This window comes from Phoxinus phoxinus (genome assembly GCF_949152265.1).
Source record: "Phoxinus phoxinus genome assembly, chromosome: 23".
NCBI classification, from domain to species: domain Eukaryota; kingdom Metazoa; phylum Chordata; class Actinopteri; order Cypriniformes; family Leuciscidae; genus Phoxinus; species Phoxinus phoxinus.
The window spans coordinates 4,399,656-4,425,098 of NC_136898.1; the positions used below are offsets into that span (position 1 = coordinate 4,399,656).

General features: G+C 36.8%; 2 protein-coding genes across 2 annotated transcripts in view; one reads left to right on the forward strand and one right to left on the reverse strand.

Annotated features, from left to right (window-relative positions):
• Positions 1-565: 565 nt before the first annotated feature.
• On the forward strand, positions 566-6,375 carry LOC306991436 (B-cell CLL/lymphoma 7 protein family member A-like). The gene is made up of 6 exons (XM_079599279.1): positions 566-788; positions 1,896-1,977; positions 2,063-2,156; positions 2,263-2,409; positions 4,954-5,054; positions 5,150-6,375. The coding sequence occupies exons 1-6, from the start codon at positions 697-699 to the stop codon at positions 5,216-5,218; spliced, it is 585 nt and encodes a 194-aa protein (XP_079455405.1). The 5' UTR covers positions 566-696; the 3' UTR covers positions 5,219-6,375.
• Positions 6,376-7,564: 1,189 nt separating this feature from the next.
• The window catches only part of clip1b (CAP-GLY domain containing linker protein 1b), a 22,646-nt gene continuing 4,767 nt past the window's right edge, over positions 7,565-25,443 (reverse strand). The window contains exons 7-15 of the mRNA XM_079599054.1: positions 24,402-24,471; positions 18,992-19,077; positions 14,167-14,269; positions 14,018-14,061; positions 13,180-13,240; positions 12,819-12,975; positions 11,081-11,136; positions 10,872-10,984; positions 7,565-9,926 (exon numbers count right to left, since the gene is read on the reverse strand). Of these exons, the coding sequence (XP_079455180.1) occupies positions 9,698-9,926; positions 10,872-10,984; positions 11,081-11,136; positions 12,819-12,975; positions 13,180-13,240; positions 14,018-14,061; positions 14,167-14,269; positions 18,992-19,077; positions 24,402-24,471 (919 nt within the window). The 3' untranslated portion in view covers positions 7,565-9,697. The remainder of the gene's footprint in view (positions 9,927-10,871; positions 10,985-11,080; positions 11,137-12,818; positions 12,976-13,179; positions 13,241-14,017; positions 14,062-14,166; positions 14,270-18,991; positions 19,078-24,401; positions 24,472-25,443) is intronic.

Here is a 25,443-nt window from a genome sequence, read left to right on the forward strand (position 1 = left end):
CAATACAAGTGACAAGTATACTTGGAGCAGAACAATATATATATATATATATATATATATGCCTTCACTTTTAATTCACTTCACTTTAGTAAACATATTTAATTGAACTATAGTTAAGGCAAGTCTTTGTGTATAACAAAACATTAATATTGCTATTATTTGTATTGTATTAATATAAAATTCCATTATATAATAATTCATATTGATTAGTATTAATATATAACTATTATTATGGATTTATTTATAGTATTTAGTAGCCTATTTTTATTTAATACTGTTACAAGTTATTGATAATATCAATAATTGTTATGATTGTTTAAAGTCTTATATAGATATATAACATGTCTATGCATATTAACATGGATTTTAATATTGAAATAGTAAATAGTAACGTCGTTATGAAATATTGAATTAAAAATCACGTTTTCATTCAGTGTTTTATAAACGTACAAAAGTAGCTAGCAACTGACAAACAAACCCATACATTAAAAAGAACGTTTACACGTGTTCGTTAATTATTGCACAACACGCCAAAAGAACAAAAGACTTTGAATCGAGTTTTGTAGGACTCGCTCGTTGTGTATTTGGCGCAGGCGCGCTCCCGGCCCAGCATTCACTGTATGCGAGTGTGTGTGCGCGCGCGTGTGTGTGTGTGTGAACTGCCGGCGAGCTTAAAAATATTATCGAGTGGCGGGAATGTCTGGCAGGTCAGTGCGCGCGGAGACCCGGAGCAGAGCCAAAGATGACATCAAACGCGTTATGGCCGCTATTGATAAAGTGCGAAAATGGTAAGATCGCGGGAAAAGCCCTGTTTGTTCCACCGGAGAGAAAAAAATGCGCTTGTGGGGGAGGAGACAGAAAGAACAAACGAGAAGGACAGAGAGTGAAATTATATGGGTCATTTTTGAGCGCAATTTCCAAGTGAACTCGAGCGCACGCCAGGTGCTGTGCGCGCACCCGACACCATACACTAAAAATGAATGTTTTGGGGGGGGATTTCAAAGGTTTCTGATGGAGATGAAGTGGGTTGAACCCAGAAGCCATTTCGTTGCAGTCACATGAAGCCATTTCTCAATGCAGTTTGGCGCACTGTGAATGTGTAACATCTGTGCGTTTTGGGGGATGAAAGACTAGACTAACTCACCTGTGCACGCGAGAGTCACAGTCGCTGTAACACACACTGTGAGTTGAAATGCAGCTCAGAGTCTCTTTGCATCAAATAAAACTGAACACATGGAGCGCTGTGGGGGCTGGGACAGGGAAGTTAGCACTGCATGCCTGATATTTCATTATCAACATTAAACATGTAAAATACGTATTTAGTAAGATGGTTATATTTATACATTTTACATATAAACTAATATTTGCCTGTTTTTTTTTTTTAATTTCATAAGAAAAAAATATTTGGAGAGCAAGGATTTGATGATATGAAGCGCAACATTTTACCTTGTTTTTCTTGTACAAGAATGTAATCACAGACATTTTGATTACACTATTCATCTCTTTTTATTGGAAATGACTTTTTAATGTGCTATTTTTTTAATGATCTAATTTAATATGATAATATTTGTGCTGCATATGGCCCTTGTTATCATCATATATTACATGGGATGCTATTTTAACATTACTTCCGTTGCAAAAAAAATGATTTCAGGTTAATTTAAGTGTATTTTACTTCAAGGCAACGCAAAATTAGTAATGACCCATTTACATTTTTAATAAGAATTCCTGGTCTTGTTGTTCACATCATTCCAATGAAAATATTTGCCTTTTTACATGTGAATGTGAGTTCCTCTAAAATGATTTTCCATCAGCTATTGGATATTGTTAACCAGTAGCCAAATAGCTATTTAGGCATTGAATTACTTCACATCTTTTGCTTTAACGATTCACAGGGAGAAAAAATGGGTGACGGTTGGAGACACTTCCCTGCGCATCTTCAAATGGGTTCCAGTGACTGAACCGAAGTCAGACGATGTAAGTGTGCGAATATTATGTATTGTTTCCTTTTATGAAGTTGTGGTTCATCAATATTTTGTCTGGCCTCTTGTCTGCTCTACAGAAGAACAAAAAGAAGAAGGGCAGAGAGGAGAAATACGGATCGGAGTTGACGACTCCTGAGAACAGTTCCTCTCCGGGAATGATGGACATGCACGGTCAGTCAGAGGAAGAGTCTCTTAACCAAGCCAAGATTTTAAGGATGTGCATTACATAATTTGACAGTACTGACCCTTAAATGTCAAGCTGCGGTTTCCCTTATAGATGAGAACAGTAATCAGAGCTCGATAGCCGATTCCTCTCCGGTGAAGATGGAGAACAGCTGTAGCACGAGCCCGACACCAGAGGCCACTGCTGCTCACGCTGATGGAAACAAGTGCAAGGCAGAACATGCGCCATCCCCTGACAAAGGTGCGAAAAACCACTGTGATCACACAAACAAATCTCATGCTTGCACAAATAAATGTATTAAGGCTTTTTGAGATCTTTAAGGCTTTCTAATGTTGTGTTCACATTATATTAAAGGAGCTTGAGTTTATTCGTATAGATCAGGGGTTCTTAACTCTGGCCCTCGAGGTCCACTTTCCTGCAGAGTTTAAAGGAACACAACGATTTTTTGGGACTTTAGCTTATTCACCGTATCCCCCAGAGTTAGATAAGTCCATAAATACCCTTTTCATCTCTGTGCGTGCCGTAACTCTGTCTGACGCACCCACCGCTAGCCTAGCTTAGCACAAAGACTGGAGATAAACGGCTCCAGCTAGCATACCGCTCCCAATAAGTGACAAAATAACAATGTGAAATATATGTTGTGATTTGAATAGTCACAAATAACAAGGTCACGTGAGACACAGCCATCTTCTAACCGTATACATACTGGGAACTATATTCTCACTGCTACTTGGGCGGAGTGATTAGCGCAACACTGAGCGAACTCGAGTCTCCTCACCGCGTGGCTTCTCAGGCGCTGCGAGCAAATCGCTCCGCAGAAGTAGCAGTGCTTCGCCTTCTGAGAATATAGTTCCCAGTATGTATACGGTTAGAAGATGCTGTCTCATGTGACCTTGTTATTTGTACACGCTGTGACTATACAAATCACAACATGTAAATAAGAAAATGTTGGCGTTATTTTGTCACTTATTGGGAGCAGTATGCTAGCTGGAGCCGTTTACCTCCAGTATTTGTGCTAAGCTAGGCTAGCGGTGGGTGCGTCAGACAGAGATGAAAAGGGTATGTATGGACTTATCTAACTCTGGGGGATACAGTGTATAAGCTAAAGTCCCAAAATGTCTGCGTGTTCCTTTAAAGGTGCTCTAAGCGATCTCGGTTGGCGTAACCTCTTGTTGATGTTTGAATTATTATCAAACAAAACGGAGGCTAGCTAGACCTTCCCTCCTCCTCCTCATCCACGCAATAACCCCCCAAACCCCACCCCACATAATTCTTGTCGGTTATTGGCTGGGACAGTTTGTTATGTTTCGTGGTGCGGGTCGCTCTGTTTATTGCTCAGTTTGTTTTTGCTGCTGTTTGTGGAGCTTGGGCTGTCTGCAGAGACCGTGTTTTTTTACAGTGTGTTCAGGGGACAGGCAGCTAGCGGATAGTAAGGAGATGTTTGCGGTATGTGAAAAAAAATGTTTTGGCCTAAAAAACGTGCGAGATCGCTTAGACCACCTTTAAGCTCCAACCCTAATCAAACGCACCTGAGCAAGCTAATCAAGGGCTGTGTCTGAAATCGCCCCCTATACCCTTAAATAGGGCACTATTTGAGTAAATCTATTTGTAGTGGTGTTCGAAACCATAGTGGACGTTATCGAGTACACTCATTCATTCCCATAATGCTCAACAGCTAGAGAATACCCATAATGCACTGTGCATTATGCATTCATTTTCCAAACTTCTGGTCCAATGTGGCTACAGCATCAAATCAAATGGGTATTTTCCTTGTTTAAGTAAGTATACATGTTAGTTAGTTTCCATGACAGAGCTAAAGATAAATATTTTCATTACTACTAGAGCTGCCAGTTTGCTAAGTTTCAAATGATTATTTAACAGCAAGCATAAACTACACAAAAGCAGTAGCCATTCCTGCTCACTCAGTGTCTGAATTCACTCACTCGTTTTCATTCACTCCTTCAAGTGGACTATATTAGTGGAGTAATGTAGGGATTCGTGAATGAGGGCATAGGGTAGGGCTGGGTTTTCGATTTATCGATTAATCGATTTTTAAAATGTGGTCGATTCAAAATTGATTCTCAAAGACCAAAAATCTATATTTTTACATATTTATTTATCTATCACCCCAAAGACAGTATTAGTTTTCCTACAGTTCATAGGCTTACAGCCTCCATGTTACAGCCAATGTTAGTTTTCTCTTAAACATAAAATAACCTGATCCTGTTTGATCAAGGCATGCGGCGACTATTCTGACTTGTCAAATTTTCAGCGTACATTTTTCATCTTGCATCAAAATCCTGTCTATTAATTGTATGCATTTGAAGTTGGGTTTTAATATACCCATGCAAGTGTACCTAAAATAAAAAGAGTTTAATATATAGGTTTATGGCTCTTAATTTCTTTTTATTAATTAACCACTTGTAAACTTATGTTCACCGTTTTTTTTTAAAATAAATATAGGATTTGTATTAAATCTATATTCATTGAGTCGAATCGAATTTAGAATCGAAATCGAATTTAGAGCTTGTGAATCGAAATCGAATCGAATTGGAACATCTGAATCGATACCCAGCCCTAGTATAGGGGGTGATGTCTTCAGGATTACTAGAAAGTTGCAAAAAGCTGAGTTTAATCAAGGTTGTAGGTCAATTCTGCAGGAAAGCGGATTTCAAGGGCCAGAGTTGAGAATCCCTGATATAGATGGTATTTGAAACACTGTATCTTGAGTTTTCCAGCTGAAATACATGCAATGCATCACAGTTGTGTTTTATTTTTTTACAGGGAATTGTAACTCCACCCCTTCAGAGACCTCAACAAGCAAAAAAGATACTCAGTTATTAGAGGAGAAGGAGTCCCCATCAGACACCTCAACAAACACTCAGGTGAAAGCATCACTTACCTTCAAAACAGAAGAAACTGGAAATGACTTGAGGATGAGAAAATGACTAAATGTTCTGTCTGTTTGTGTGTGTTTCAGGAAAGTGAAGATGGTTCTCCACCCACAAAGAAAAGCAAAGAATCATCTTCTCAGGACTTGGATGACTAAAGCTGACTAGTAGTTTGCTCCCACATATTTTAAACACGTCACTGTCACAAACCAATGAGGAATAGCGTCCCACTCAACATACCATTCCTGATCTTCAAGTAGAGCTTCACCCTGTTCTTCACCTTCTCACCTGGAGTGGGCGTTTGCAGACGTCACCGTGCTGAGGCCGAAAGACTGACCTGATCCTGTGAGACACCTGCAGCCTCGCTCCATCAAACTCATGCACGACATACAGCGTTAGTTTAACAGTAACAAGAGTCAATGCACTGCATAGATTTGTCAAGATGAAAGGTGGATTTGCTGCTGTCATCATCTTCGTTTTAAGTCTTTTATTATTTAATTCAATGAGTCTACTAGTTGTTTTTCTAACTACTTCGCAAAGGTTGTTGTATGGTTATAGTACAGGTGCTTGGTTTGTCCATAGATTCTCTACTGGTTTGTGTGCCTTCTGGCTCCATGATGTGTGCATTTTTACTTTTTCTTTTGTGGCTTGTTTTATTTTGTTTTTTAAAAGGAAGAATATTTTGTTACATGTCAAAACGACTCAATATACCTCATTTCCAAACCAGCTGAGCTGGAAGTTTAATCTTGATCGATGGACGATAAATCCACTTCACTGAACACAATCTGGCAGTTTTTAAATGGTCATTTTCAACAATTAATCCACTTTGACTTAAATCTGATTTAACGTACAAGGAACTCACGATGATGAAATACTCTAGGTACATTGGGACCATGATTTCTTGAAATGATTTTGTCTTGTACAGTTGATTAATTTTGCTTTTATTTATTCCATCATTAGTGCTTGTTTTTAGCATAATAAATTTGTTTTAATAAAAACCGTTAACACATCGAAGGCTGTGGAGTTTATAGTATTATATATTATGTAGTTTAGTATTTTTATGCTTTTTGATGGTAAAAAAATAAATAAATTGAAGATTATTAAAAATGGAAAAGGTTGAGAATGTTTTATTCAATTTTACGTATGTTGAACGCCCCCTAACGACGTTTTACCGCATTACAACGTGCGATCTTGTACAACAGTTGCCGAAATGTTGTTAATAGGAACGGTTTAATTTGAAGCATCTGCCTGCCAAACAAAAGTATTATAAAGAGAAAGACAGGTAGATCCAATGTAAGACTTGTTTCAAGTAAACTAATCCGTTGTACTGAATTCAAATGTTGTAACGTTAACTTACTGAAGAAGACGTGTCCCGGTAACGTTACGGTCCGTTGCGAAATTTGCTTTGGGAAAAATGTCGCTCTCTGGATTCCGCCCACGGAAATTCGTTGAACAAATGTAAATATTACCGCACCTTTACTCATAACTGTTATAACCTTATGTTTCCATAACCTTTAAAATCCATTTATGTAATTCGCCGTGAACTGCGTGAAGTGTCTTACCTCAGATCTGGCGTCCTCCTGTGCGCGCGCTTTTCCAGCCACTTCAACGGTTTTGGATTTTTATTTTATTTTTTATTTTTCGTATCCTAATTTTTTTATGAGCTGTACACTTTTCTGCCTTTCACGAAACATAAATAATTTGCTTGATAAAACTTTCGGCTGTCATGGAAAATGACCCTCATGCTGACATACTGAATTATATTAGAGTATCGTGAGTGACATAAAAAGTCGAAATTGTGTCATACTAAGTCAAAATTATGACAAGTCAATTATGAGTTAAAAGGCCATTTATAGCAAACTAAATTATGAGATAGTCAAAATTGAATCGAAATTGACTTTATGACTGTCAAAATGGTGGAAAACGGCTCATAAAGAGCTAACCTTAAGCCAACTGTTTGTAATCGTTTGTAAAAGGAAAAGACATTCCTCAAACATAATAATGTGACCTACAGACAAAAACACTCAACTCAATTGTGAGATTTTGGGCTATTTGGCTTTTCATAGTGACTTTTTCAAGCGTTGCTTCAAACTAGCGGAAAGAAAACATCGAAAATACACTTAAGTATTGTTTTTATTGCACCTAATCATATTTTTTATGTATTAAAAAAAGCATAAAATTCTAATCAAAGTTACTATTTTTGTGGGGTTCAGATTGGTCTAATCGGGCAGCATTTTAAAGAGACGTGAATTATTGACTGGGCCCCTTCTGTTTTATTTGAAGTTGTAGGATGGGAATTTGGTGATCACCCTTGCGTGAAATTGAGAGACTTGAGGGAAGATACTCCAAACACCATAGCAACATAGTGAACAACTTAGCAACCACACAGAAACACCCTAGAACTGTGGCTAGAATTGTTATTTGACGTTAATGAATGACTAAATGCTTTTCACAGAATTAATGTGTAGTCAGAAGGCTCAATGTATCCAGACAATGACAAGAAGAATTTGTTCAATGTTTGTATTGAGTTCAGGTGAGTATACAGTACATGAAACAGTACAATAGTTAAAGACTATCACAATATTTCAGTAAAAACAGACCATATATTTGCACTTAATGCAACATTTTCTGATCAAATTAATTTAAACAAAAGGGGAATCATGAATATTATACATATTTCATATAATCTTGTGCACCAGGTCATTGCGGGTTACCAATTCTAACACTTGCAGTTTATTAGGTTTCTAAATAAACTTTGTTGTTAATATTACACCGATAATAAGAGATACAATATGATGTTGTGCTTAAAAGTTGTGCTTTAGCAAAGGGTCTTTTCACACCAAGTTTGAGGTGACTAAAATACATGAATATTTGCAAACCATTTTTTGCTGAAAAGTTTGGATACCTGAAGAAACGGCATTTGATCAATTTAAATAAATCAATCTTGTGTCCGTATATAACAAAAAGGTTCATCTTATTTTGTGTGCCAAAAATTCGGACTTGGTGTGAATAGGCCTGAAATCTACAGGACATAACATCAAAAATACACATAAAAAGCCATTCATATGACAATATCATGACTATATGTCTGACATTTAACAGTAAAAAGAATAACTTAGTTTCAAAGAATGGCAGTTAAACTCATGTGCTGCATACATTTAAAGTGAGAAGTGCAATAAGTTAATAGTGGTTAGCTTCAGCTTAGTTTGGTGCACTGGTCATATGGTTTTGTGCCTGTGATAACAGTCCGTTACGAGTTCCTTAAGCTGAAGTGTGTATTTTTTTATACATTAAAATCTTCTATCCTGGTTTAATGTGCAGATACAACTGTAAGTAAACCATTCGTAGGGTGAATTACCAAAAAGTGCAACAACGGTGGCTATGTTCGCAATAGCATACTACCAATCTACCATACTGCTGGTAATGCTTCTGCAGTATATAGTATTTATACTGTGCATAGTATGCATCATTTCGGTATGCTTAGAGAATGCCTGGGTGAAAATGTGCAGTTTAAAATCAATCACATAATGCAGTGTGCTCGTCTTGAGTCGATTTTCTGTGTGACAGAAAAAATGGAAGCTATGATTTATAACAAAATCTTCTTGGCTTATTATTTATTGTTGCATAATGTGTACCGTTTCATATACTATTATGACCCTGGATCACAAAACCAGTCACAAGTCGCACTGGTATATTTGTGGCAATAGCCAACAATACATTGTATGGGTCAAAATGATCGATTTTTCTTTTATGCCAAAAATGATTACCATGTTTCATGTAGATATTTTGTTAATTTCCTACCGTAAATATATAAAACATTTATTTTTGTGAGTGAATGGAGCACAATCACCAACATAAATGCACAACTTTAAAGGCGATTTTCTCAATGTTTAGATTTTTTTGCTCCCTCAGATTCCAGATTTACTAATAGTTGTATATCGGCCAAATATTGTCCTGTCCTAACAAACATACATCAATGGAAAGCTTATTTATTCAGCTTTCAGATGATGTATACATCTCAATTTCATAAAATTGACCCATGTGACTGGTTTTGTGGTCTAGGGTCGCACTTCAAAACATCGTGGGCAGTATTCAGAGTAAACTGAGCGGTTTGCAGTGTGATAGTATACCATTTCGAACACACTCTGTGGCGCTTTCAAAACATCGCTGTTTGATTGAGCCGTCTGAAATCTCAACTTCTGACTCAACCAATGGCGTGAGTTTGGGGATGAGCTACAATGGAAGAAAAGGAGTGTTTGAGAAACCTGTTTGGAAATGGTCTTTTTTTTTGTTGCAATTCCATTTTGTGCCTCTGGGGGAGTAGAAATTACACTCAGCAGCTTTAAACACAGCAAAGTATCATTAAACCGTGCCCATTTTTCTTGCTGGTAATTCATCAGTGGATCAAAAACGTATGAAACACACAAAATGGTATTAATAACACATAGAAATATCTCTCATCTTCATAATTTAAATTCCATCAATGCAGCATACCTTAGCCTTCATACGGACGGACACCTTTCAAGGAATGTACAAGAGGTTTGAATGTATATACGCTGTGTAGAAAAATAGCGGATAATCTGGTTGAAAGCGATCTGTGCGTAGCCTGCTCACAGGCGGAGGGGTTGAAGGGAAGTTCAGAAGGTTTGGTCATCGTTGCAAGAATCTGTCCAGTGACCGAACGCCTCACAGATGTCGCAGTACGGCCGTTCGCCGCTGCGGGCGCCGTGGTACGTGGTGTGCGGAGGCGAGTCTGGGGACTGCGTTTGCGTGGGACAGTCCTCCGTGTCGTGCAGGTCGAAGCAGTCGCAGATGTCGCAGAAAACGCGTGGTGGGGCTTTCTTCTTCTTTTTGTCCTTACCAAGACTTGAGAGAAAGAGGATAAACAAAAAAAAAAAATTATTATGACAAATCCTTTTCAAAGAAAACAACAGTAGTAGTAACAATAGTGCAATGCACTATGTGTATGTCCAACGTGATATATATATATATATATATATATATATATATATATATAGATAGAGAGAGAGAGAGAGAGAGAGAGAGAGAGAGAGAGAGAGAGAGAGAGAGAGAGAGAGAGAAATTAAAACTAAAACAATTTAGTAAAAAATGAATTGCTTGGAATTAAAATAAACAATAACTGAAATAATATTTGATCGCCAAAGTAACATTTCTAATTTTTATTAGGGCTGTAAAAAGATTAATCGTGATTAATCACATCCAAAATAAAAGTTTGTGTTTACATAATATATGTGTGTATACTGTGTAGAATTATTATGTATAAATACACACACATTCATGTATATATTTAAGGAATAATTGCATTTATATACTGTATATACAGTTATATAATTTATATTATATATAAATATTTTATATATAAATATAACCAATTTTTCTTAAATATATACATTATTGTGTGTGTTTTTATATATATAAATAATTATACACAGTACACACACATATATTATGTAAACACAAACTTTTATTCTGGATGCGATTAATCGCGATTAATCTTTTGACAGCCCTAATTTTTATACATAACTTTATGTACTAAAATAAATAATAAATAAACTGAAATAAAAATTAATAAAAAAATATATACAACTTCTTTACATGACAAAAACACACAACAAAATTATTCTAACTTTAAAATTAAAATAAAACCAAATCAAAATATTAATAAAAATGAATAGCATCTCAATTATACTAAAATAAGTTGCAAAGCATTTGTCTCCAGTTTCTGGCTGCTATATGATCTGCCAGACAGAAAAGTGGCAAGTGAAGATTTTGAAACCCAACTGGACTCACTCATCATTTTCATCATTTCCGTTGAACTCGGTCAACGCCATTTTCTTCAGCTTCACCTTTAGTTCTTCATTCTTCCTCTGGAGGTCCACGATCACAGAGTTCAGGAAGTTGATCTGATCCAAGGCAGGAAAGCATGGCAGATTTTAGACATTTACACACACATATGACATCCTAAAACCGTTAAGAAATACAGAACAGAGGAGTTATACCTGTCCCTCAGCAAACTCTTTCTCTTCTCTCAGCTGGTCCAAAGCAGCTTCACCCACTGTACAGGAGAGACAAGCCAACAGTCTTCAGTTCAGTGAGAACAGTGCTGAGAGTTACTGAATGTCACAATTGCATAAAAGTAGTCCAGAAGGATTTGTTCATTTAGGTTGACTCGGTATGTCATAATTTCTACATTATGATTTACAAAAGCATGATTTTTTCAAATGTGGTGGAAATGGGCTCCCATAGAACTAAACCAACGGTTTCTAATCTTGTTTTCCATTTAAAAGACTCAAACATTATAATGTGACTTGTGTTTTGGTCATAAACATTCGATCTGGATTCATTTTTCATACTGGAAATAGTATGAGTAATACGCATTAATCTTGTTTGTATATTACTAATACTATTTTCATTTCTATTTCAACTGTTTAAATAATAAATATTAACTCATTATTTGATCATGCTGCCATAAGTATATTTACACATAATTGGATAAAAAAATAACTGGACAGCATTTCCATAATTCAACTGGATTGCAAACATGCAAAAATTGCAACATGATGAGGTCATGTGACAACAATTTAGCATTCTGCATAATTTTGCATAGTACTTAAGTTTTAAATAATAAATTTAGTGTCGTTCAAAAGTTTTGGGTCAGTATGTTGTTGGATGTATTTAGTTTTCAGAAGAAAATTCTCTTTGATCTCATTGATATTGTTCAATGAAGCTATAGTAGAGTATTGTGAGAGATCGAGTAAGCGAGTGTACCTACATTTACAGTAGATATAGCATTTTCCTTCAGGTCAGTCCTATATATTAATAATAATAAAAATCTGTTTGAATGTCCGCTGCGATATCTTGTCCTTTTAACAGTTAAGGGGTTTTCCCGTGCCTATAGTCATCTGTCTTTCTTCTCCGTGATCACAAGTTTGAGTACTTTCAATGTAAAAGTCTTCTCTACTGACTGACTCACTCATAAAGACAGTCTTTGCCGCCATCTATTGGCGAAATAATGTATGTAACTTCTGTTGCTGTTTATGGTCAGGGACTATTTTTTCCAGCGGAAGGAAGGCTTTTAGTGATTTTACTTCATGAAAGTTGCATAGATACATATTTTTCAGCTTTAATAGTTGTATTGTGTGGCAACCGTTTTATAAAAGCAATAAGGTACTCGAGGCAAGTGCTGTATCGTGAATAAGTCACGATAAGTCCGCTTCGCGCCTAACAACGCCCTTCAGCCGTGACTTATTCATGATACAGCACAGCCTCTCGTACATTATTGCTTACGTATACAGTATGCAGTGCGCTGTAGGGTTGGGACAATATATAAATGCATCGCGATTCGTGGATCGATTCCAATTTTTTCCGAATGCATCGCATATCGATTCTGAGATAAGTTTTTAACAACAGATGGCGCTCTAGGCTAGTTTTTAACGGCACGCTCAAATGCTCACGGCTGATTCTGAGAATGTACTTGCACCTCAGAATGCTTATATGACACGAGATTTAATAGAAGGTTCAAGTGGTATGTGTGTGTGTGTGTGTGTGTGTGTAAAAAAGACACTGGAAGCCAGCAGATTACGGCTGTTTCTAGAGCACGCAGTGCCATCTGCTGTTAAAAACTAAGCTCGGAATCAATTTGAGAGAGAACCGCGATGCATTCTTGATTCATGATGCATCGATTTACTGTCCCAGCCCTACTGTCATTCTATTCCAAATATAAATACGCTGACGGACCTGAGGTGACTTCCTCTCCGTTCCCCGTCTCCCGGCCCTCCAGCTTTTCCTCCAAGCTGTTCACTCGGCTCTGCAGCTGGGCTTTGTCCCTCTCTAGAGACGTCACGGCCGACTGCAGCGTCTTGGCCATGGCATTTTCCCCACGCAGCACTGCAATCTGGGAAAACAAAAACATCTTTAGACCACAAACTATTGTTTCCCATTATCTGACAATATTAAGTGCCAACAATACATAATGTTTTGATATGAAAATTCTTTGTACATACAGTAAGTTCAACCCAGTCATAGTTCACAGTGGATAAAACATACTTGATCCAGAGGTTTGGTTAGACTTATAAAACTCAAGAATCAAAGCTCTTACCTCATTTCGTAGTGTCTCTAGCTCTTTGTCTTTATCGGACATCACTGCATTGGAATTCTCTCTGTGAGAACAGACAAGAGCTCACTATAACTGGAGCCCATTGTTGGATTTACAATCATGTTACAAAAGCCATATGCACTCTGAGAACATCTCCCAATGGAGCCCTGAAGATTAAAAGCTTACAGAAAAACATGCAAAAAATGAACAGACATTCAGTGGGACAGCAGAGGGTTTTTTTAGGGTGGCGGAAAACAATAGATCTGAAGCCAAAAGCTTGTACTTAGCACCATTATTTGAGTTGTTCAACCAAACGGCAATCATGGAAACAGATCATCTCTCTAGACGTGGTGATCTTAGTATATCATAAAACACTGATCTCTAAAGAACACGCACTGACAAGCTTCTTCTTTCTTTCTTTTTTAGCAAGTCTTCATTTCCCGAGAGATGAAATGACATTTAAAGCTTCCAGAGTGCACGTGATCTCAAATCCAGCTCTCATTTGAACAATTACTGAGACAGAGCTCCATTAAGCATCCGTGACATGCTGTTTGTAACCACAGAGAATTTGTTTTTTGAATGCTTGTGAAGAAAATGAATGGGAAAAATACTTGCATCTAGTCACTACTCTCACGTTAACAAAAATACAAGCATAAAATTTCCAAATTGTCTTTCCCCATAGACTTCCAGAGTGAGAGCACGGCGTTTATGCTTGTTTTTACTGACCGAGACAATATATATTGTTTTCTGTGGTTATAAACAGCAGGCTTCATTAAGAACTGTCTTTTAATGTTTTTGATTTGATTGAATGAACTTAATACTGAGTCAGAGACGTGCTTACCTCTCTGTAATCTCCAGATGGCTAGTCAAAGCTTCGTCATCAAGCTGCCAAAAAAACAACATGATACATGATAACTCAATCCGTCAAACCAACTGAGTATGTCACAGAGCAAAGCATTTCATGAAAAGTAGACGCAGACAGATAAACACCTGCTGTGTGTAGACGTCCAACTCCTGAGCCAACATCCCTTTCTCGTCCTGGAGCGACACCAGCCTCTGAGACTTCTGATTGGCTGATAGTTTTACCTCCTCACTACAGAGAGAGAGACAAAGAAGAGGTAATGCTTATAATTTCATATAGGACTAGTATATTACTGTCATGTCTAGTTTTGAGTTTTGTTTCATGTCCTTTATTTTGTAGTTTCCCCATTGTCATGTTCCTGGTTTTGTCATGTGCTCCCGGTTTTGTCATGTGCTCCCGGGTTTGTCATGTGATCCCGGGTTTGTCATGTGATCCTGCCATGTGCTCCCCTTGTCATGTGTCCTATGTTGTCATTGGTTAATTGTCTTGGTTTATTGGTTCATTGTGTTCAGGTATGTCTTGTTAAGTCATTAGTCAGTGTGTATTTATAGCCCTCATGTTTCCATTGTTCCTTGTCTAGCTTTGATGCTGTAACCTACTGTTGGTGAGTGTATTTATGTTCATGCCAAGCCCGTGGTCAAGCCCGTGGTCAAGCCCGTGGTCAAGCCCGTGGTCAAGCCCGTGGTCAAGCCCGTGGTCAAGCCCGTGGTCAAGGGTGTGGTCAAGGGCGTGGTCAAGCGCGTGGTCAAGCGCGTGGTCAAGCGCGTGGTCAAGCCCGTTTTGGATTATATTTTATGTCACTTTGTTTCAACAACCTCTACTTCGGTTCAAGTTCATCTCGCCTACAGTGGATATGTTACAATTACCATAATATTATTTTCCAGTATATGAATTAAACGTCTTGATGACCTTCAATGCCGTTCAAAAGATTTGGATCAGTATTTTTTTTTTTTTTTAAGAAATTGATACTTTTATTTATCAAGGATACATTAAATCAATCAAAAGTGTCAGTGAAGACATATATTATGTTGTTTATTCTATTTCAAAGAAATGCTGTTCTTTTAAACTTTCTATTCATCAAAGAATCTTAAAATCAGGAATTCCACACAAATATGAAGCAGCACAACTGTTTTCAACATTGATAATCATAAATGTTTCTTGAGCATTGATTATCTTGAGTATTGATGCTGAAAATTCAGCTTTGATCACAGGAATAAATTAGATTTTAAAATATATTACAATAGAATTTTTTTTAAGTAATCATTTACAAAATTACTGTTTTTACTGTATTTTGGATGGGATGAGACTTTTTTTTAAAACAAATTGAGCATACAATATTATTTATTTTATTTTATTTGTATTTGATATATTATGACTTTCGTGTTTTTTGACAAGTCCTCAATTTCAAATCACCCTGATATCATGTTATTCTTCTATTTTCCTCTCAAGTGAATGCATTATGCTTAATATATCATCTTTCCTTTCCATCACAACCCTTTAACTGTTTTTAAGACCAAGTGTTTGAAAAATAAGAGCGTTGGGTTCCAAAAAACGTGAGCTCCACAAAGTCACAACAGAAAGGTCACAGTCATCCTCCTCGTGTGCAACGAATGAGCCAATCTATTTTCACCTAGAGAGTGCATTATGATGCAGGAATAAATCAAATCATGCACGCTCAAAACTCAAGCGGAAAATCAAAGTGAGGTCTCTGTACGACGTCATGAAACTACAGGCTAAAAGATTCCCACGGATTCAAAAAGAATATGCTGCATTTAATGAAGCATAACACCATTTTTTTCATAAAGAAATAATGCTTTTTATAAAAATGATAATATTACAGGCTACGTCATGATACATATTCACGAGATCAACAGAGCGTTATGAAGGGAACTCACGTGGAGTCGAGACCATTAGACAGGCGGAGAAGAGCAGCTGTAGCTGGAGAGAGGCGGTTACGTAAAACTCCCTGGAGGAGAGACGCTCACTTCTGAAGCGTTGGGCTGAGAGTTCAGAAGAGGCTTCACACGGGAACCTGCTCGCATCACCGGAGCCGTCGCTCGCCGGACACGCCGATCAGCCGCGGCTTGAAGGAGCGTGTCGGATCTGCTTGAGTTACGCAGGCTTTGAGCTTCGGCTAGTGCTGCTTTAGCTTTAGTTTAAAGTCAACATCAGAGGTGTCAAGTAACGAAGTACAAATACTTTGTTACATTACTTAAGTAGAAATTTTGGGTATCTATACTTTACTTGAGTAATTATTTTTCAGCTGACTTTTTACTTCTACTCCTTACATTTTCACGCAATTATCTGTACTTTCTACTCCTTACTTTTTAAAAATAGCCTCGTTACTCCTATTTCATTTCTGCTTGTTTTCATTCCGGCTTGTCGTCGTTCAAAAAATGGGCAATTATACAATAGATCTGAGTCCCGCCTCCTGAACACACATCGCTAAACTGATTGGCTTTGTGTTTTCTTTCTAACTTGTGAGAGGCTGTCCGCGCGGCGCGCTGTAGTTACATTTTGTTGTGCGAAGCGGCACAACTCCTCCGAATGAAACCTACTGTAGATGCGGTAAGCGAGGGAGAAATTAATCAACAGTTTTGTGCTCAAGAATACGGGGCAAATCGCGTCAAATATTGCTTTGGGGACAGCCGTTTTTACAATATTGCCTACTGTATGACAATCGCGGGATAAGTGGCAAACATAATCGTTAGTGTGAGTGTGCGTGCGTGCGCGCGTGTGTGTGAGAGAGAGAAGAGAGAGAGGGAGACTGAGTGTGCGTGTGTGTGTGTGTGTGTGTGTGTGTGTGTGTGTGTGTGTGTGTGTGTGAGAGAGAGAGAGAGAGAGAGTGAGTGAGTGTGTGTGTGAGAGAGAGAGAGATAGTGTGTGTGTGTGTGTGTGTGTGTGTGTGTGTGTGTGTGTGTGTGTGTGTGTGTGTGTGTGTGTGTGAGAGAGAGAGAGAGAGGAGAGAGAGTGTGTGTGTGAGAGAGAGAAGAGAGAGAGGGAGACTGAGTGTGCGTGTGTGTGTGTGTGTGTGTGTGTGTGTGTGTGTGTGTGTGTGAGAGAGAGAGAGAGAGAGAGTGAGTGAGTGTGTGTGTGAGAGAGAGAGAGATAGTGTGTGTGTGTGTGTGTGTGTGTGTGTGTGTGTGTGTGTGTGTGTGTGTGTGTGAGAGAGAGAGAGAGAGGAGAGAGAGTGTGTGTGTGAGAGAGAAGAGAGAGAGAAGAGAGAGAGAGTGTGTGTGTGTGTGTGTGTGCGCGTGCGTGTGTGTGTGTGTGTGTGTGAGAGAGAGAGAGAGAGTGTGTGTGTGTGCGCAACCATTATAGTGTCAAAATATCCCCACAAAGATGGCAATATCTGAAATCCTTATATGCGGCTGAAACAGGTAGCCTAGTGCCTCACAAGTTTTTCAACATTTACATTTTAATATATATATACAACATTATAGTCATTATGGCCTTAGAATTTTTTTTTTTGGATGCACTATAGGCCCCTTTGGCGCGGTCTAAGCTTTTGTCCTTAATGGCATTTTTTGCCTTGCATTACTTTTACTTTTATACTTTAAGTAGTTTTAAAATCCAGTACTTTTACACTTTTACTTGAGTAAAAAGCTTGAGTTGATACTTCAACTTCTACAGAAGTCATTTTAAACCCTAGTATCTGTACTTCTACTTGAGTAATGAATGTGAATACTTTTGACACCTCTGGTCAACATGAATTCAATACGGACCCCATTTACACCATCACAAAAGCACTTTGAGCTAAAGGTTTATGCTTAAATTAATTTTGCAAACAAATTTATTACAATATGAAAAGTAAAAGATTTTAAGAAAACTTTAAATTACTATTTTTGGAATTAATTTTCATTTTGCATACAAATTTGTTTAAAAATGATCTGCAAATAAGCTAATTGAGTTTATGAAAAGTTAAACACTTGTGACATTTTTTTTTTTTTTTAGGGATTAATTCCTTTTGCAAACAAATTTATTGCAAACAAATTGCAAAACAAAATTAGAAAATGTATCGCAAATAAGAAAATAAACTGCTTGAATATAAAAAGTTAAACATTTTATGAAAATTTTTAATTACAATTTTAGAATTGAATTCATTTCAAAAGCAAATTTATTGCAAACAAATTGAAAATGATTCAAATGGAATAAAACAAATGTGTTGTGAAAAGTTTAACAATGTGTGAAAATTTTACATTTTTGGAATTACTTCATTTTGCAAACAAATGTATTGCAAAGAAATAGCAAATTTGTTGCAAATAAATGGTGCTTGTGAAAAAGGTAAATTCCATTTTTGCAATTCAATTAAAAAATGTATTTATTTTTGAAGAATGGGTCACAAAACCCTGTTAGTTTTCAAACACTTTCATATACAGTAGAGATGCTTTTCACCATCCAATCAATTCCTAATGGATAAAATCAGGTTCTGCCCTACATATTTTTCTTATTGATTATCCTGAGTGTGAAATGCTGCGAGCCAAACTCAAACTTCAAACTCATATCGTCCATGTGAGCTCAATGCGTCAGACTCAGAACACGTTCATTACGCCTTTTGTTACACAGAAATCACAGTTGTTGTGACCAGGTGGACTCGTGATGTCATTCTGTGACTCGCTGATCTCACTTAAATCGCCACAATGGTACCATAGTACTTACCCTTAAGATCAAAATCCTTTTTAGCTCCAACTAAGCAGACAATTGATTTAATAAGACGCGGCTGAAAGATGTTAAATAGTGTTTAATTGTTGCAGCTGTAGTCTAGTGGTCAGCACACGTGCTCGGGTACGTTTCAAGCTTGATTGTGTCATTTTCCTCTCCTCCCTAACATTTCAGTCCTCTTTCTTCTATCACTATCAATGAAAGTGTGAAAAAGTCTAAGTGAATAATAATAAAACAGTCAGTGAAGAGAAAATGCATGGGTGCATGTCAGCAGGACTCGAGGAGACTCACATTTCTTTGCAGAGGTTCCCGATGCGCTGAGTTTCTGAACACAACTGCTCCTGATACTGAGAGTTCTGCTGCTTCAGGGCCTCAAGCTGGTGGAAGAGATACAAGATCATTAAAACAAGGGGAAATTATGCTTTTGGACAAAACGTGTTGGAGAGAATGTCATGAAACCTTTCAAAAACATGTATTTTCCATAAAGAAAGATTATTTTCCTGCATTCTGAAATTATTTTGATGATAATTAAGCATATTTCAACTCAAATTCTCACTCAATTCCCACAAAAGTATCTCATTTCCATACCTGCAATGTGGGGGGGGGGGGAACTATGTTGTATAAATATTATTAACAGTGTATTTCTACAATAGTAGTATTTGTTGTTCTTTACTTTACTATTATCTTTATTACAGTATTTTCTAAATGGCAGTACATATCCAGTTATTTTTAGAGGAAAAGCAGTGCTGTTATTGTTTACTAAAACTATTTAAAAATGTTTTTTTTGTTAATTTAAATAAATATAAATATTAGATTAAAAAACTTAAAATGGAAATTAGAAATGCTGCCTTGAAGTAAAAACACACAAAGCATAAAATGCAGTTCAAAGTGCTTTACATAAAAAAATTATAGAGTCGAATATCAAAAGCAACATTACATTCAATAAAAATGAGCATCAAACCTAAGAGATAAAATAAATTAAATGCAACACAAAGTATAAAATACTAAAACATGTGAAGGAAAAACATAAGTAAAAGTGACAAATGCACATAATATTACTGAAACTTCAATAAAAAATAAAAAATATATATACTAATTCAAATGATTAGTATATAAATATAATATTAAAATAAAACTGGGGGAAAAGCATTTAATTGTCACGAAAATAATAATAATATGATTATGCACAAAAGGTGTTCTGGGTGTTTTCACGTCCAAAAATTGTAAAATAAGACCATCTCTCTTCAACAATTCAAAGTACCAATTCTTTTTTGTAGCACAAAAAGTTCAAGTTACACACCAAAACTAGTTCGAGATTGAAACCAATACATAGACCTGAGCCTGAGTAACAGTATTAGTGATGCCTTCTTTAGCACGGTCTAATTTTTTACAAAGTATAATCAATAAGAGCTTACTCCGTTTTTAAATCTGAGAAGATAAATCACATTTAGGACTAATATATGCACAACTAATACTTAGTAAAAGCGTGTCAGACTGTCAAATCTGGTGAAGTCAGATTACTGTTCCCATGAGACCCATAATTCAATCCCATCAGACTCACTGTAACTAACTGGTCTGCATCAGACTGAAGCGTTAATTACACTCTTCAGCACAAACGCCTACAACTGGCCGAGTTGGTAAGTCATTTCCTCTGCATGCCAAGAACCGACATCAATGTTTTTTATTTATGAATCAGAGATTTGCCTGTGCTGAGATCATGGCGTGATTCAGTGTTTACATTGAGAAAGCTCGAGAGAATCCTTGATGATTGAGGAATTATGCTGTCATCATCACTGAATGAAATGTCATCAAACAACCGTTTCAAACAGACTCACATGAAAGCGCTCTTCAACTCAATGTACACGGCATAACATGCACCAGATAAAAGTCACACGTCATAGGATTTTCTTTCCTTTCTATGCATAAAAACCATCTCAAACAGCGCTCACATTTAACATCATCTAAAATAATACACACTTCAAGTGCAATCAGCCATCAAAGCAGCAAGGTTTAAATAAAAAAAATAAAAAAAGCCAATGTCATCACAAACCCAATTCCAATAGTTAAAAAAGCTACTATTGCTGAATGGTCCAACTATGTTCTCCAATATACGGTATCATGCATCCCCTCAGGGGAAGAGCGCTACAGAAGAGCGACCTTTACCTGGCAGAACGAGGTATAAACGCTGCCCGTGTAGTTCTGTTGGAGCGCTGTCACATCCATGCTGCTGTGTCCTTCCTATTTTTTTCCAAACAAATGTGCCCTATCAATAATACATCCCCCTACGGCCCCCTGCAGAGAGAGAGAGAGCCGCTCGTGCTCCGCTGGCGTTCCAGCACACACTCACGTTTGAGCAAACACACGCTCTGAGAAGCATCACACAGGGCAGCTTCATTATGTAAGGACGACAAGCCCCGCCCCTCTCGACCCCCCCCCCCCCCCCCCCCACCACACACACACACACCTTCTGCTGTTCTCCGTCATCAATGCTCATTCATCCTGAATTAGACGTTTCTACATGATGAGGCAATCCATGTTTGTCTCTATTTAAACATTATTTGGTGAATGTACATTACCATTCAAATGTTTGATATGTTTTCTTTGTTGTTTTTTTAAAGAACTTATAAAAATGACTAATGACTTTCAAATGAAAATTCAAATGTTTTTTTTTTCTTAACTTTGTATTCAAAGAATCCTGAAAAGTAAACAGTTTCCACACAAACATTAAGCAGCATAACTGTTTTCAACATTGATAATAGTACATGTTTCTTGAGCAGCAAATCATCATATTATAATGTTTTCTGAAGGATCATGTGACACTGGAGTAATGATGCTGAAAATTCAGCTTTGCATCACAGGAATAAATTACATTTTAAAACATATTTAAATAAAAAAACAGTTCTTTTAAATTCTAATAATATTTCATAATTTTACTGTATCTTGGATCCAATAAATGCTGCATTTTTAAAAATGTTTTAAACAGTGGTACATTTGTTTTAAAGCTTCAGCGGAGGCTGTGCGAGAGACTTCAGTCATCATTGAATGACACAAAATAGAAGAAAAATTCAGGCTAACCTAAATTAACTTTTTTCTTTTTTAAACCTTGAGGGGACAAAAGTCCAAAATGAGGTCACAATAACGTTGTCTTTTTCAATACAGAAACCAAAAATAACCTTAAAGGGACAGTTCACTTTAAAATTAAAATTCTGTCATTATATACTCACCCTCAAGTTGTTTCAAACCTGTATAAAATTTCGTTCTTCTGCTGAACACAAAGGAAGATATTTTGAAGATGTCAGTAAACAAACAGTTACTGGTCCATTGACTTCCATAGTATTTTTTTTCTTACTATGGAAGTCAATGGGACCAGTTAACTGTTTGTTTACTGACATTCTTCAAATGATCTTCTTTTGTGTTCAGCAGAAGAAAGAAATTCATACAGGTTTGAAACAACTTGAGGGTGAGTATATGATGACGTAATTTTCATTTTAAAGTGAACTATCCCTTTAAAGGGACAGTTCACCCAAAACTTTTAACTCTAATTTCGAATTTTCGAACTCGAATTTACTCACACTCATGTCATTTCAAACCTATATACAGCATTGTTTATATAACAGCAGTTCATAGTGACAAAAAAGTTGTCAATAGTATGTGCTAAATACAGCCTTTTGATAGCGTTGTTTGAGCAAAATTTAAAGGGATAGTTCACCCACTGTCATTAATTACTCACTCTCAAGTCGTTCCAAACCCGTAAGACTTTCATTCATCTTCGCAACACAAATTAAGATCTTGTTGACGACATCTGAGAGCTGTCTGTCCCTTCATAGTCAGCTACGCAACTGACACTTTGACGCTTCAAAAAGTTCATAAGAGATCATAAAACGAATCCATATGAATTGAGCAGTTTAGTCCAAATTTGGTCCACAATCTTTCGGGTTTGAAACAACATATGGGTCAGAAATTAAATGACAGAATTTTCATTTTTGGGTGAACTATCCCTTATTAAGTACATCTCCTCTGATTTAACACAAAGTTAAGGTATGGCTTCAAAAGAGTTGGAATAGTGCAAAAAGACGCTTGCACATTCTCCAAAACTCATTTTGTGCTCCACGAAACAAAGTCAGTCACATGGATTAGAACAATATTAGGGTGAGTAAATAATAACAGAATTTTCCTTTTTGGTGAACTAACTCGTCAAACAGAAAGTAAGTCTCACTAAAATCTGCATGAATTGACCATAGACTGTAAATAATGAGTCTCTGTAATACAGATGCTGAATGAAGTAAGAGCTATCACTCGAGGAGCAGTGACATAAGAAGACCTGTGACTCGTTCACGTTCACGCAGTCTTACCGTATGTGAAAAAGCACAACCGCAGGAGGAAAGCCTCCTCTGATAAGCGCTGGCCGTCGGGCTGATTATGTAAGGCCACATACGAGCGCACAGAACATGCTTTACATGCAGCCTGCAGGCGGTCAGATGTAGAGGACTCATGCATGAACTAACAATGTGTCTAAACCATTTCGTCAGTAACAGGACATTTACACAGTGAAAAATCTCTGCTCACCTCTTAAATAAATGACTTCACGTTAATCTGACTACAAATGCGGAATATGTTTTAATAATACTACTGGCAGCTTCACACATGTAAACAATATTTTGTGTTCAACGTCATATTGACAGCAGTCATTCATGTCATGATGTTAAAAGGATAGTTCACCAAAAATGTACATTCTGTCATTAATTACTGATGTGTGAGTTGATGAATGTTCATCATATAAAGCGTTCGTGTCTCTTCAGAAAATACTGACTAAACTGATTCACATGGATTAGTTTTATGATCTCTTTATGAACTTTTGAAGCATCAGTTGTGTAGATGTCAACGGAGGGACAGAAAGCTCTCAGATTTCATTAAAAAGATCTTCATTTGTGTTCCGAAGATGAACGAAGGTCTTACGGGTTTGTAACTACATGAGGGTGAGTAATTAATGACAGAATTTTAATTTTTGGGTGAACTATCTGTTTAAGAGCAGATATTCTCAGCATTTTTTATGATTATTACTGGTGTCTGCTAAGGCAAGAATCACAATCACTGCTAAGGTTAGTGATTTGATCAAACCCCTAACACGAAGTAATAGACATTATTCACGGCAGTGCCATTTTTAATGGAAATGAAAGCGAGGCTGTGAGGGATAGACATACATCTCATTAGTAGGTTGTACTGTTATTTAATGTGTTTTTAGATTGTTCTGCTATATAAAAATATATTTCCAAGACATTTCAGTAGACAAAAAACTCAACATGAGTTCAAACAACATGAGCTGTGGGATAAAAAGTGATCTAGGAGCTTTATACAGCAATCGAAAACATGGTAAATCTATCCCTCACAGCCTCGCTTTCATACCCGTCATGGCACTGCTCTGAATAAGGTCTATAAACTTCATCCTACAGCAGTGCTACTGCATGAACATGAATACCTCAAATCATGTGGACTGGCAAGGAGATCCAGTGAGCAAACACCTAGCAACCACCCAGAGCACCCTGACAACCACGTCTCACAGAGGCGGCTTTTGAACAGGTAACGATCATTAAAATACACACACCCTTCCAGGTCGCTTTCAGACATCCTCACGCGGATACGAAGGGAAAGTAACCAGGAGTCACTGTTTATCTCTATGATATGAAGAGTAAAGCGTACTCACCTCCTCCTGCAACTCCTTATTCTTGTGCATCATCTGCTCCAGGTTTTCATCAGACTGTGCGTGAAAAAAGCTCCAATTACACACTTTTTGACCAACATGCTCAAATATACACTAGTTTGGGGTTGGTAAGAGTTTTTAAATCAAGTCTCTTATGCTCAACAAGGCTGCATTTATCTGAACAAGAATACGGTAAAAAAAATACTGTGAAATATTATTCGTTTAAATAACCGTTTTCTATTTTAAAATGTTTTTAAATGCAATTTATTCCGGTGATGGCAAAGCTGAGTTTTCAGCATCATTGCTCCAGTCTTCAGTGACCCCAAACTTTTGAACAGTAGAAACATGATGGCCTTTTGTTATGGCATATATTAACAGTATATGCTTTATAGAATTAATGACAGATGGATATGTTGGAGTTGGTCGACCTTACAAGCATTTACAGTGACAATATACCATATTTTCTGGAGTTATTGTTATCACTGTAAAATCATAAATAAATATGCAATCTCCTTCAAGCGATGTAAAATAACTGAACTATGTTACTTTGGAAATAAATTGTTTCCAAAACTTAAAAGGATAATGGTGACAACAAATGTAAATTAATAATGAATTTTCTCTTTTGAAAATATATTAGAAATTCTAAAGTATTTTAGTGAATTTTGATTAAATATTATAAAAAATATGTTCAATTTCAAAAACTCTCATATGCTCACACATGCACTACCATTAAAAATTTTGGGGTCATTCTTTTTTTATATATATAATTCTTATTCTCTTATGTCACTTATGCTTCTGATTCCATTACTTCTGTGTTCAGTGTCACATGATCCTTCAGAAATCAATCTAATATGCTTTACAAATAACATTAAAGGAGAACTCCGGTCAATTTTAACAATGAGTTCAATTTTTTGTAAATTTGGAGTGCTGTCAATACAGAGAACAGAGAATAGATGTGAAAGATATTAATAAAAATGATGTTATTTCAGCCAGCGCACAGACCTGTATTTAGTTCCTGTTTTCGGTCGAAGTCCAAAGTAGTCGG

Bases quoted from the DNA above. Each gene is read 5' to 3' on its own strand.
- LOC306991436 (XM_079599279.1), top strand. From the start codon at position 697: ATGTCTGGCAGGTCAGTGCGCGCGGAGACCCGGAGCAGAGCCAAAGAT. The intron at 789-1,895 runs GTAAGATCGCGG...AACGATTCACAG, and splicing joins ATTGATAAAGTGCGAAAATG to GGAGAAAAAATGGGTGACGG. The intron at 2,157-2,262 runs GTCAGTCAGAGG...TTTCCCTTATAG, and splicing joins GGGAATGATGGACATGCACG to ATGAGAACAGTAATCAGAGC.